General features: G+C 40.6%; 1 protein-coding gene across 4 annotated transcripts in view; it reads left to right on the top strand.

The window, feature by feature from the left end:
• SORCS3 (sortilin related VPS10 domain containing receptor 3) overlaps window positions 1-13,634 on the top strand; it is a 583,502-nt gene that overhangs the window by 502,002 nt on the left and 67,866 nt on the right. For all 4 annotated transcript variants that reach the window (XM_044240465.1, XM_044240466.1, XM_044240467.1 and 1 more), the window contains one exon: window positions 2,004-2,111. In XM_044240465.1, the coding sequence (XP_044096400.1) occupies window positions 2,004-2,111 (108 nt within the window). The remainder of the gene's footprint in view (window positions 1-2,003; window positions 2,112-13,634) is intronic.

The following is a 13,634-nucleotide window of genomic DNA, read 5'->3' on the forward strand; positions in this document are numbered from 1 at the left end:
TTCTTGTCTCCTAGGCTTCTCTCGTAGTTAACTATTTAGTGGCCACAGCATACTAAAAAAAAACCAAAAAACAAAACTATAATTATTTTAGGAACCAAGCAGGTCCATGGCAAGAAAGGTAAAGTCCATTCCCAGTCATGCTTTTGTTTTCCCTTTTACTATAAGAAACTCATTTTTAAGAAAAACCATTCAGATCTGCCCAACATTCTCTGCGTCAGCTTGATGGTTATGTAAGCTTCAGCCTATAAAAAAAAAAAAAAAGTCTGCAATGACCAAATTCTTTAAGAAGTTAAGAAGTTAAGACAGTATTGTTAACTGTCATCATGTTGTACATTAGATACCTGGAATTCATTCCTCTTGCATAACAGAAACTTTGAACCCTTTGACCAACGTGTCTTCATTTCTCCCTCCTGCCCCTACCCTGCCACCCCTGTTTGATCAAACCAGCTTGATTGTGGCGATCTTTTCACAATATTTACATATATCAAAATATTAAGTTGTACACTGTAAATGCATACAATTTTTTCATGTCAAAAGTAAGTCAATAAAATTACTTTAAAAAAGTTAAGACAGACACTGATAATTTGTAAACTCATAAAACCTTAATGTCTGACTGTCTGCTTTCTTTTTTTGGTGAATATAGACTTAGGTATGCCACAAATTTAAAAAAAAATATTGAGAAAGTATAAGATAGAAAGAGAAAGCATGCTTCAAAAAAAAAAACGGATGGATTCGAAGAGTGTGGTAAATCATTCTTTCTTTTGTTTATTTATTCATTTAACATTTATATAGTGCCAAGGAGGTTCCCATTTTTCTGTTAGGTACTAGGAATGCAAAAATAAATAGTATGACCTTTGACCTCAACTCAAAGTTTACTGGAAAAATCAGACATTTATTTATTAAATATCAGGCAAGAAACATTATAATAAAGATGTATGGGTGTTTTTAAGGAGTCATTCGAAAAAGCAGACATATATGACCAGTGAACTCCCAAGATTATACTTTCGAATGGGTGGATTTAAAGTCCATTAAGAAGTCATCATCCAGCATTATTAAGGGTAGAAGCCTACAGAGTTCCTACAGTTGAACTCAGAGAAACCTGAGTTATGCAGTCAGGGAAGAATGAAGATTTAATTTAGCCAAGAAGGATCCCAGGGACTGAAGCAAGTAAAGCTGCCTTGGGGAAGAAGGAGGGTCAGGTACTTGATAATATCAACAAAGGGAAAAAAAGCCCGCACTCAAAATTGCCCCAGTCTCCTCCACTGATAACACTTCCGTTTAAAGAGTTACAGCTTGCATGGAGCACTGGGTGTGGTGAAAAAATAATGAGTACTGTTTTTCTGAAAATAAATAAATTGAAAAAAATATATTAAAAAAAAAAAAAAAAAGAGTTTCAGGTGTTATAACCACAAAGGGCTGGACCTTTTCTTGCCATTGGACAAAAGTTAGCACAGCATTGCCTGGTTCATCTTAGACACTCAGCACTCATCTCTAAAAGCTCCTGAAAGTGGCACTGGGGAGGGAAAATGATCCTACCCTTCATTCTGAGCAAATAGGAAAATTTTTTTTTTTTTTAAGTTTGAGCTGAAAGAAACACACCTCCCCTCCCTTAGGGTACACCCTGCACTACTCAATTTATCTGTGTCAGAAACTCCAAGGACTGAATTGATTGTGCTGTAAATTGAACCTTGGGTTCCATTCTGAGTACTTGAAACGTGACACTATCCACTCAGCCCTCATGTTTGGGTTGGTTTTTGTTGTTTTTGATTCTAATATGTTGAAATATTTCTGCATCTCTGGTGCTGTCTCAGACTGGGCCAGGAAATGTAGTTTTGATCAACTCTCATAATAATGTGGGGAGATGTTTAAAGGTGAGTACCTATTGATAATTTAGACTGCCAGAAAGTGAGAAGCAGAGAAGACTTTAATAACTTGAAAAATGGTTGCAAAGGAGTGTGGTTTGATTTTCAGCTGTCTCTTCCCTGTATTTGTTTCTAACCCAGGGTGAGTTTTGACGAGGGCCACTCTTGGGACAAGTATGGCTTCACTTCAGTTCCTCTCTTTGTTGACGGGGCTCTGGTGGAGGCAGGAGTGGAGACCCAAATCATGACGTGAGTACTTATTCTGCTGTGCTGATAGGAGCCTGAGACATGGTTCTTTCTCCGCTGAGGCCACAGGTTTTCCTGGGGAACCCCAAAACATTCCAATCTGGTCCCTAGTTTCCTCATCTGTAAAGTGGAAGTATATGTTCTTATACCCACCAACTCAAGAAAGCTACTGACAACATCTAAAAAGCTAGGCTCTTAAGTGACCAATGCTTCTAACAGTATTTAGGATATTCTTTTTTTTTTTTTTAAGATTTTATTTATTTATTTGGCAGACAGAGATCACAAGTAGGCAGAAAGGCAGGCAGAGAGAGAGAGAGGAAGAAGCAGGCTCCCTCCTAAGCAGAGAGCCCAATGCGGGGCTCGATCCCAAGACCCTGGGATTCTGACCTGAGCCAAAGGCAGAGGCTTTAACCCACTGAGCCACCCAGGTGCCCCTTTAGGATATTCTAGCAAATTTCCATGTATCCCAAATCCAAGCAAACAGAAAGCTTCAGTCTTTAGACATGTCCTGTTGCTTTCCAGAATGGTCCAGTAGGGGTCAAGGGACAGGGACAGGTATAGCAAATAAAACAGCCAACAGGGCGCCTGGGTGGCTCAGTGGGTTAAAGCCTCTGCCTTCAGCTCAGGTCATGATCCCAGGGTCCTGGGATCGAGCCCCGCATCGGGTTCTCTGCTCAGCGGGGAGCCTGTTTCCTCCTTCTCTCTCTCTGCCTGCCTCTCAGCCTACTTGTAATCTCTGCCTGTCAAATAAATAAATAAAATCTTTAAAAAATAAATAAATAAATAAATAAAACAGCCAACATACTGGAATAAGGGAATATTTTGAGGGAGACTTCTGGAGTCTGTGACACACACACACACACACACACACACACACACACAGAGTTGTCATTCTATATTTTTCTCTGTTCCTTTACACCGAGAATAGATGATCTTTAAGTTATAAAAATCCTCAGAGTGCTTTCTGAATATTAAAGAAAATTTTAATGATTTGGTACTAGTTTTTAAAAGTCTAACTCCATCTCCCTATGTCCTCCATTTTATTTGTTATGCTCCACAAATAAGTGAAACCATATGATAATTGACTTTCTTTGCTTGACTTATTTCACTCAGCATAATCTCTTCCAGTCCTGTCCATGTTGCTACAAAAGTTGGGTATTCATCCTTTCTGATGGAGGCATAATACTCCATAGTATATATGGACCACATCTTCTTTATCCATTCGTCCATTGAAGGGCATCTTGGTTCTTTCCACAGTTTGGCAACCATGGCCATTGCTGCTATAAACATTGGGGTACAGATGGCCCTTCTTTTCACTAAATCTGTATCTTTGGGGTAAATACCCAGTAGTGGGGAGATGGAGAGGAGAAGGGAGTTGGAAATTGGAAAGGGAGATGAACCATGAGAGACTATGGACTCTGAGAAACAACCTGAGGGTCTTGAAGGGGGGGGGGGGTGGGGGGTTGGGGGAACAAGGTGGTGGGTATTAGGGAAGACACGTATTGCATGGAGCACTGGGTGTGGTGCAAAAACAATGACTACTGCTACGCTGAAAAGAAATAATAAAAAAAAGAAATGTTATAAATGTTATAAAGTTGTTCAATTAAAAAGTTAAAAATAATCTTGAAAAAAAAAAAATGGTTTTATATCTGTAAAAAGAAAAAAAAGAAGTCTGTCTAACTCTAATTCCTAAAGAGCTGATCACCTATGTGTGTTTGTGTGCACATGGATAATGAGGGGAATATGGGGGGATGGTCACGGTAGCCCTCCACCAGCCAATACCACCATCGCCTCCTGCACTTTGAAGTGACTAGAACATTGTACACCTTCATCTTCCTTGAGCGGACTGAAGGGAGTCACTTGGCAAGATTAAGGAAACCTGCCATGTTGTAGGGTTCACACAGAGGGGCCCACAGAACATTTCTCTGCTGGTTTGAGGGAAGAGTGTGGTCTTCTTCCCCTAGGGAATCCTGCTATTCTTTGGGAAGCTTTGCGTTCATGAATGTCTTTATAGTTTGAATCAGTCTTTTCCTGAATGAGACTTATGGGCTTTGAGGAGGAGGCCAATATAGGGCAAATGGCTAGTTTTGTACTTTCTTTTCCTGAGATTATCAGTTTTAAAAAGTCTGTGACAACTGCAGCTGTGCAGTTTTGTCCAAGTGTCATAGTCTGGACCCCAAATTGACTTCTTTGCCATGTCCCACCTCTTTAGGTCCATTCTGACATCCAGAGTGTTGACTGGCCAGTCCTCTGGGCTTTCCAAGTAACAGAAAATACTCAGCTGTGATGAAAACTGGTGCACAAATTGGGAAGAACAAAGGGACAAAAATCTCACCCCCCCGTTTCGGGCACCCGGGCTCAGATTCTGTGCAATCCAGTAGCTATGACTTACCTGTCTGGTAGCTAGCCATGCTGGATCTTCATCTCTAAGATTGAATCAATCCTTCTGCTTCTTTTTAAAATGTTGAAATCCTAAAAATCTCCTTTTTAGCAAGCTTAGCAGAAGCCTGCAAGGATCTCATATCTATAGGATTCGTCTAGAGAAAAAGTCCAGGATTCCCAGTGCCCTCATTATTACAAAAAAAGGTTTATAATAGAAAACCTGAATGGTTACACAAGAATGCCTTTAAAACATTTAGGACAAGTGCAAGAAAGAGTGATTTTAAATTCTCTTCTTTAATTCTCTCTGAATTTTCTAAATTGCCAGGGAAATATTTTCTTGGAACTCCAAGGGTGGTGAACGTGTCTTTTACAGACTTAACACTCATTTTTTTTTTAAAGATTTTTATTTATTTATTTGACAGACAGGGATCACAAGTAGGCAGAGACACAGGCAGAGAGGAGGAAGCAGGCCCCCCGCTGAGCAGAGAGCCCAATGTGGGGCTCGATCCCAGGACCCTGAGATCATGACCTGAGCCGAAGGCAGAGGATTAACCCACTGAGCCACCCAGGTGCCCCTTAACACTCATTTTTGAGCATCTGCTATGTTTTAGGTGCTGGATTGGGTCCCAGAGCTCTGTGATTGAAAATGGAAAGATAGGATATCAAGCCCTAGGAAAAGCTGCTCTGATCCTCCCAAGGGGTATATTGCATTAGTAACTGATATCTGTAGATGTGCACCTGTGTTATGGGAAGACTTCTCTTGGGAAGTTCTGTTGTAAAATGTGAGCAAGGATGTCCCAAAGAATTTGCTGCTCAGGATGTAAGGCTGTTTTTTGAGTTTCGTCCAGTACTTTCTTCCCATTTTCTTAAAATACACCCTCTATAGAATTGTCTCACCAACTAATTTCTAATTAAAGTTTCTGAACAGACTCTTATTATTAGGATGAGAAATCACTTTATTAAGAGTTAACAATACTGTATGCAAGTGTAGCCATATAAGCATAGACAGTATTTAAGATACAGCATATTATTACTGATGCTTAGAGCCTAAAGTTTCATCATTGCGTGGATACCCAGAAATAATGTGTAGCCTAAGTTCTGGATGTTTAAAGCAAGTATTGTAGTATAAATATTATTTCTAAAATACAAGCGATTTGGTAAATATATAGATATACCTGTATCATAAGTATATATATGCAAGTGTATGTGTATACTGATGCACACACACACACACACACGCACACACATACATGTATGTATATACAGAAATAGGTAACAGAGATACAGTGAAAGAGAAAGCCCAAGGATTTAGGGTCCTGGCAAGATCTTTGTAAGGTTATACTGTAAAAGAATAATAATAATAAACCTTAAAAAATTGTTACCTATATGGTAGAGACTGTTCTAGAAGGACAAATCAGAAATTCCGGTCTTCATAAAGTTTGTGTGCTTGTGCATTAAATAAATGTAAATACAAATTTTACCTAGAATACTCTTCCAGGAGATCAAGATGTTTTCTAAAAAATTCTGGGATGCATATGAACTACTGGGAATACCACCATCTTTGTTCAGGAGGATCTCTGACAAGAGCTAACTTTTGCAAATTATTTCCTGTCCTTTGTTTGGTCACTAGCTATGAAAAGAAAACCTTCCTCTTTTCTAGGACTTCCTGATACTGCCATCAAAGAGTTAAAGTATCGAATTCTAAATTCCATAAGGCAAAAGGTACACACATTCAAGAAGGTTGTAGAGTTGGCCTGAATTTATTAAACCAGATGTGGCTGCTCATCACAGTCAAACCTGACATGGTCCTAGAATGCCCAGTACTTGGGCAGTGAAGAGATATATATGGTTCTAAAGTAAGGTATTCTTTGATTTTGTGTGAAAGACACATACTGGTCCCTCTTTTTTTTTTTTTTTTTTAAAGCTTTCTCCTCCTCCTGTAATAAGACTTATCCTGCATCTTCTTGGATGGAACCTCTTTAAACTCATTGCATGCTTCTCTTGGGCATTACTTTGAATAATATCCCATGTAACCAACCTCTACATGACCGGGCATTCCCTAGCAAGTCTAAGGGTACAGTTTAAATTCTGTGTTCATCTAATCTTAAATGGTAATAATTTTTTTCTCAGCTTCAGATGGAGTTTAGCTGGTCACATGGATACGAGGGAGATTGACCTCAGGGCCAAACCATTTACTGAAAAGACCAGATAGCACTCCTATTTTCCTTTCCTCCCCACTACGACTCCGCAAGAGCAGGAAAAGCTTCTGCCCCCTTCTACCTTCTTCATCAAGATACTTTAAATGCTAGCAAGTAGAAAAGGTACGCGGGTAGAGCATAACTGTCTTACATAGAATTTGGGACAGACAGGTACTTGTCTTCTCATGAAATTAAGATGAGTTTGGAAGCAGTTGTCCAACCAAGTATAATCAATTCAGACTGCCTGTTTTCAACTTTTTATTAAATCCAAGTGTCTCCAGTATGAAAATGATCCAGATGTTGTCAGGGCTCTTCAGACAACCACAAGTGTGAGCCCTGGAAAGACTGTCATGAGGCGATTTCTGTCTTGGCCTTAGATTTGAAAATGACTTTAAAACGTGGTGACCCGGGCGCCTGGGTGGCTCAGTGGGTTAAGCCGCTGCCTTCGGCTCAGGTCATGATCTCAGGGTCCTGGGATCGAGTCCCGCATCGGGCTCTCTGCTCAGCAGGGAGCCTGCTTCCTCCTCTCTCTCTCTCTCTGCCTGCCTCTCTGCCTACTTGTGATCTCTCTCTGTCAAATAAATAAATAAAATCCTAAAAAAAAAAAAAAAAAACCGAGGTGACCCAATAGGGCCAAGCAGAGCTTTTCCCTCATGGAATGACAATGACATGGATTGAAGTAGGAGTTCAAAAAAATTGCTATATCCCCTAAGCACTATGAGGACAAGGGGCCCATTTGGGGACAAGTATGCTTACTCTTGGCCATTTAATCAAAAACTCGCCCATGATGTAGGCTATTTGACTGTATTTTTCTCCTCATGGCTAACCCTGACTCTCTAGCTCAGCTATGGTCAGGGAGGAAGAAAGGCTTGCTCATTCTCACTGAGGTTTGATTGGCTTATCTCGTTACCTTCATTTGGAGGATTTAAATATTTATCAGTTTAGAATAGTTCATTTTATATGTCCTCTTGACAGGGCTACAGGGTACCTAGATATTTGGTCAAACATTATTCTGCACGTTTCTGTGAGCGTGTTTTTGGATAAGACTAACATTTAAATCAGTAGACCTCCTAAAGCAGATTGCCCTCGCTAATGTGGGTGGGTCTTATCCCATCAGTTACAAGTATGAATAGAACAAAAAGCCTGACCTTTCCCTGAGCAAGAGAGAATTCTGACTGCCTGGCTGCCTTTGAACTAGAAGATGGCTTTTTCTGGCATTTAATTCCAACTAAAAAAAATCCATTCTTCCTGGGTTTCAAACCTAGAACTACTCTTATCAGCTCTCCTGGGTTTCTAGGTTGCAGACTCACCCCACAGATCTTGGGACTTGTCAGCCTTCATAACTGTGTAAGCCAGTTGCTTATAGTAAATTCTTTTTTCTCTCTATCTATATATATTTATGTATACACACACACACACACACACACACTTGACCTTTGAATAATACAGGTTTGACCTGCATGGGTCTAGTTACACATGGATTTTTTTTTTCAATAGATATGGTACAGTACTATAAATATATTTTCACTTTCTTACAATTTTTTTTTCTTTAGCTGACTTTATTGTAAGAATACGGTCTATAATACATATAACATACATAATATGTGTTCATTGACCTCATGTTATCGGTAAGACTTCCAGTCAACAGTAGACATACTAATAGTTAAGTTTTGGGGGAGTCAAAAGTAATACACAGATTTTTAGCCATGCAGAATCTTGATGTCCCTAATCCCTGCATTATTCAAGGGTCAATTCTATATACATATCTTATTGGTTCTGTTTCTCTGGAGAGCTCTGAATAATACACAGTTTATTATTGAAAATTGTGTAAGAAGATTCTAATATCTTTTAGACTCTCTTAGAGGGAATTAAAGAGGTAAATACCATTCTTTTTACCTACAGGGATCACTTGGGCCAGTGTGTTGGGGGAGGGAGATACACCAACCATCAAAGAACCCTAGTTGTATAACCGGGATATGAGTAAAAGGAAGTGAAGACTTCATATACACAAAAGAGTGTCAGTTGAGTTGGTCTTGAAATTTCAATAGCAGTTTACCTGAAAAGCCAATCAATGGGTAATAGAATGTAAGCTCAAAGAAAGCAGAAATTTTTCATCATTTTGTTAAGAGGACTTTGACTTCAGTACTACTCCTGAAAGGGGAATTACCACATTGTAGGAAATCAGTAATTATTTGTTGAAAGAATTACTGATTTGAAGACAAAGAACAGAAACAAAACAAAGAGCCATGGAAGAGCACATGGCTGGGTGTCAAGGGATGGATACTGGGAGGGTTTTTAAATTATGTTTGGGGATTTTGTCTTATCCAAAGTGATGTTCTTGAAATTAAAAATGTGGTAATGCCCTCCTCTTCTCAAAACCCATGGAAGGCTGTCCATTGCCTTTATGATAAAATCCAAACTCACTGAATGGCCTAGAGATATCTACACTGACCACATGACCGGGACCTCATTTCTGGCCCCACACTCTGATTGCCTTTCTCTGATCCACTTGCGCCTTCCTGCCCCAAGATTTGTGTGTGTGTGTATCTGCCTGGAAGGTGCTTGCACTCCACACTTGAACAACCAAACTTCTGGGTATCTTTCAGGTCACAGCTTAAGGGTCAGCTCTTCTAGTGTACCTTCTTTAGCCCATCAGATCATACTGTGGACCCCCTTCCTATATCCTGTCTTACCCCTTAGTAGTTTACCTTCGCAATGCTTTCAACAATAAATATTAATGAAAATGGCATTTTTGTAACTTCCCCCTTCACCTTCAACTGCCCTCAAGACAGAGACAGACATACGTGTGTATGTGAGTAAACACATACATGACTTTTAAACTTTATGAGGGAGGATCTTTGTGTATTTTGTCCTGTGGGTGCCATATGTTTATCAGTTTTGTGCTTGCACTAAGGATTTAATGGCATACATGTATTGAATGAGTAAATGAATGAATTAACAAGCGCATTTTATGGTCCCCAATAATCTTTTTTTAAAGATTGTATTTATTTGAGAGAGAAAATTAGAGAGAGAGAATGAGTGGGAGGAGGGGCAAAAGGAGAGGCAAACTCCCTGGTGAGCAGGGAGCCCAACTTGGGACTTAATACCAGGACTCCAGGATCATGACCTGAGCTGAAGGCAAACACTTAACCAACTGAGCCACCCAGGCCCCCGGTCCCCAGTAATCTTAGCACTGTTGTGATTGTAGAGATCTCCCTGGACTCTGAAGTACTATGATCAGAATCCAGTAGTTGCAAGTTATGAGGATGTAGGGGTTGGGTCTGAGTCAGAGTCTTGTGTATGCAGTCTATGGAGGATGGTGATGCAGGGGGTGGAATGATGCATGGGTGCAACAGGACAGCTGGAGAATGGGGACCCTCCTGGGAGTGATCCCTGATTTCCTCCACCTTTCATAAGAGTCCACCAGCTTCCACTTCACCTGAAGACCAGTGCTTGGGCAGCACAGTACCTTCCAACACTAGCTCGACAGGGGAATTTGTGTGAGAGAAACAGTCCCCGGCTTGCAGGCATGAGATTTGCTTACTTTCATTGCTCTTTTCTCCACTGTCTTTTCAAATGTTATTATTTCAACATTTCCTTGGTAACCTTGACAGGAACCATCTAGTCTAGCCTAATTCATTGTGAAATGTGACCATTCTTATTACTTCAGGCTGAAAATAGGGCTGGATGATTGACAAGCCAGAGGGCCTATTGCCATCTCAGGCAGTGGCTCTCTAGTTGCTGAGATCCTGTGCTGCTGGGGCACTCCAGCATCTTCGGTGTATTATTTGCCCCCAAAATAGTCCTTTAAAGAACGCTCTTTTTGCTGTGGCTTAGATGTGGAATCAGATGGAAAACACTGCTTTCCTGCATCCTCAAAACTACATTTGAAATCCTTTCTTGGTATGAAATATTTGAACTCATTGGCTGTGATTTAGCTGATCTTTTACAGGAGCCAGGGACCACCTGGCAGCCTCTCAGAGTGGAAAAAACAAATAAACAAATAAAAATAAAACCAATGAAACCAAGAGGGAAGGCCTGCCTCCCTGGAAGAAAGTGGACACTTCTTGCCAAGAGTAAGAAGTATCTTCTTACCAACCTGTGTCTGCCCAGCACCCACTTTTGTGCCAGGTATCTGAGCACTTTCCCAAATTTAATTGCATAGAGTTCTCCCAACAACCCCACCAGATACAACAGATTGTTATCACTGGGCAGATGTAGACATTGAGGCTCTGAGAAATTCAGTGCTCAGCTCACACATTCAGGAAGAGGCAGGTTGAGAGCAAGGAATGTGAATTTCAAACATCAGGCTCAGAGCTGAAGTTGGAGGAAAGATACTAGAGTTCACCAGTGTTTGTTCAGTAAAGGGGCATGGTGTGTGCAGCTAGAGTGGCGGGACGTTATTCACTAAGTATGGAGGGATGGCCACTGTGTTCGAGACACCAAGTCATAGAAGACTCATTCAAACACAACCTGTTTGAAAAGATATGATGAACATGTGCTAGACCTGGAGAACAATGATATTGGAAGGTATGAGACAAATTGTAGTTGTCATTGGATATCAAAGAAGGGATTGAAGATACAATAGCTAGAAGAGGCTTTGTGGCTCTGCAGTGAGGAAGGAGAGAGGGAGCATTATGAGCAAACATGGAACAGTAGACCATGCCTGGCCTGCAGACGGGAGAGTGAGTGGTAAGAAGGTTAGAGATGCTTATGGCAAATTGTCTAGGCCAAATGCCTTGTTGACTCCTTGGATAAATGCAGTTCTAATTGGCATAAATCTCTGATCCATTGTTCTACCAGCAGAACTAATAGCCATAGTGAAGGGAGAAAGAGAGAGAACATTTTGCCTAGAAAATTATGCACACCCTGAAGATGCTGAGGTTAAAAAAAAAAAAAAATGAAGACCTTCTTTCCACCTAAGAGACTGTGACCACATTCTTAGCAGGGAACGTGCTCTCAAATCTAGCCTTGGCGCCACACCAAGACCCAACCCTGAGCATAAATGCATTGTTTAGCCTCTGGTAACTGCATCCGATAAAGTCGTTGGAAATGAACTAGCGCTGCTTCCATTGATCTGTTTTTCAATTCTCTGTTGTTTGCTGGAAGAGTCCGATTTTACTTTGCCCAAAGTAAGTCATTCGAGTAATTGGTAAATCCAGTGGAACTCTGAAGTCATTGCCTCTCAGGCTGGCTGCTGGGTTCACATCCTTCACATTGTCAGCTGACTTCCATCATCCCACAAGCACCCTCCTGTGTGTGCCAAGGAACACAATAACAGCATGTGTGCCAGCGTGGGGATTTGGGGGTGTCCCTGGGATGGACGGGGGGCTGGCTACAGCCTGGAAGGAAAAGCCTTATTCTGAGCAACAAACTGCTGTGTGGTCTGGAGTGGTGGCCAAGAGCTTGAGTGTTGGAGCTCCATGCTCTGGGGAGAGGGCTCAGGGTACCACTTACCACCCATGTGACCTTAGAAGCTTCACTTGCTCTCCCTCTGACATGGATTTGGGAATTAAGTGAAATAATCTCAGGGGGACATTAGAAATGTTTATAGTCTCTGTCTTCTAATGAGCAAGAAATGGTTCATTTTCAGGGAAGAACTTTGGCCTCCTCGACTGGAGTTGACAAAGATTTTCCCTAAGGATTTTCGCTTTTGCTGGTCATGGGGTCTTTGATGCACCTACTTGACTCCCGATCTAGGGTTAGAAAAAAAAAAAAAAGCCATAGCCACTCACTCATAGCCATTGATTTGGTCAACAGTGTGTTCCAATAAAACTAGAGAGGGCACGGATTGCATGGAACACTGGGTGTGGTGCAAAAACAAGAATACTGTTATGCTGGAAAAAAAAAAAAACAACTTTATCAGTGGACACTGAAATGTGAATTGCATGCGGTTTTTACATGTCAAAAATACCATTCTTCATTTGCTTTTCTTTCCCCAACCATTTAAACTGTAAAAACCATTGTTAGCTTGTAGGCCTTCCAGAATGGAGAGCAGGCCAGATTTGTCCCACAGGTTGTAATCTGTGGACCCCAAATGAGAAGGCACATGGAACTTAATGTATTGTGACTTGTTACAAATATAATTTGAATTTTTGACCCAGTTTCTACAAAATGCCCCCGCTCACAACCTATATCTCCATTCATACCCCTTTTTGAAAAGATTGAACAGATCATTGGGAATGCCTTAGAAGTTTCTTACCCTAACCACACAGGCAGGGCACCTATTTCAGGAAGCCCTCCTCAATTCCTTCAGCTCTTATTGCTTTTCACTGGATTTCTTTCTTAAGCTTCAGGGTTTGGCTCACAGTTATACTTAATTTGGTCTTCACTTTTTTTTTTTTTTAATGCAGCCCAAATTTGCAAATTTGGAAATATCTGGCAGCATTGAATCCAAATGCCTGTAGTCTGACAATTTTCTAGAGCTGCAGAAAAGCTGCCCGCTTTGGGCTGGGCATACCCTACCTCTCACCTGATGTACAGGTGTCTACTCCCATGCTTCAGCTCATTCATGGTCCATTTAAGCTGCCCTTCTGGCTCCTGTGAGATTTTCAATTTGTGATTTCCACAATAGATGCAGCCACAGTTTCATATCTATATTGTTTCTTGCCCTTCTTTTGAGAGTTTCATACATGCCATAATAAAGTATAAAGAGTAATTTCATAAGCATCAGTGTACCAAACACCTGGAATTAATAAATATTAACACACTCTGACTTGGGCTTCAGATTTTTTTTTAATGAATATGCAGGGAATTCCCAGGAGAACCGGTCTTCTCATTATTGTTTCATTTCACATCCTTTCCCCTTACTCCTTACAGAGATCAGTGACTGCTGTGAATTTGATGCATATCCTTCTAGCGCATTTGTTGGTACATTCAGTACATATTTAATTATCCACAGAAATATATGTAGTGTTGCTTTATGTGTTTTTAAAGTGTATAATTT

This window comes from Neovison vison, chromosome 2 (genome assembly GCF_020171115.1).
Source record: "Neovison vison isolate M4711 chromosome 2, ASM_NN_V1, whole genome shotgun sequence".
Taxonomy (NCBI): domain Eukaryota; kingdom Metazoa; phylum Chordata; class Mammalia; order Carnivora; family Mustelidae; genus Neogale; species Neogale vison.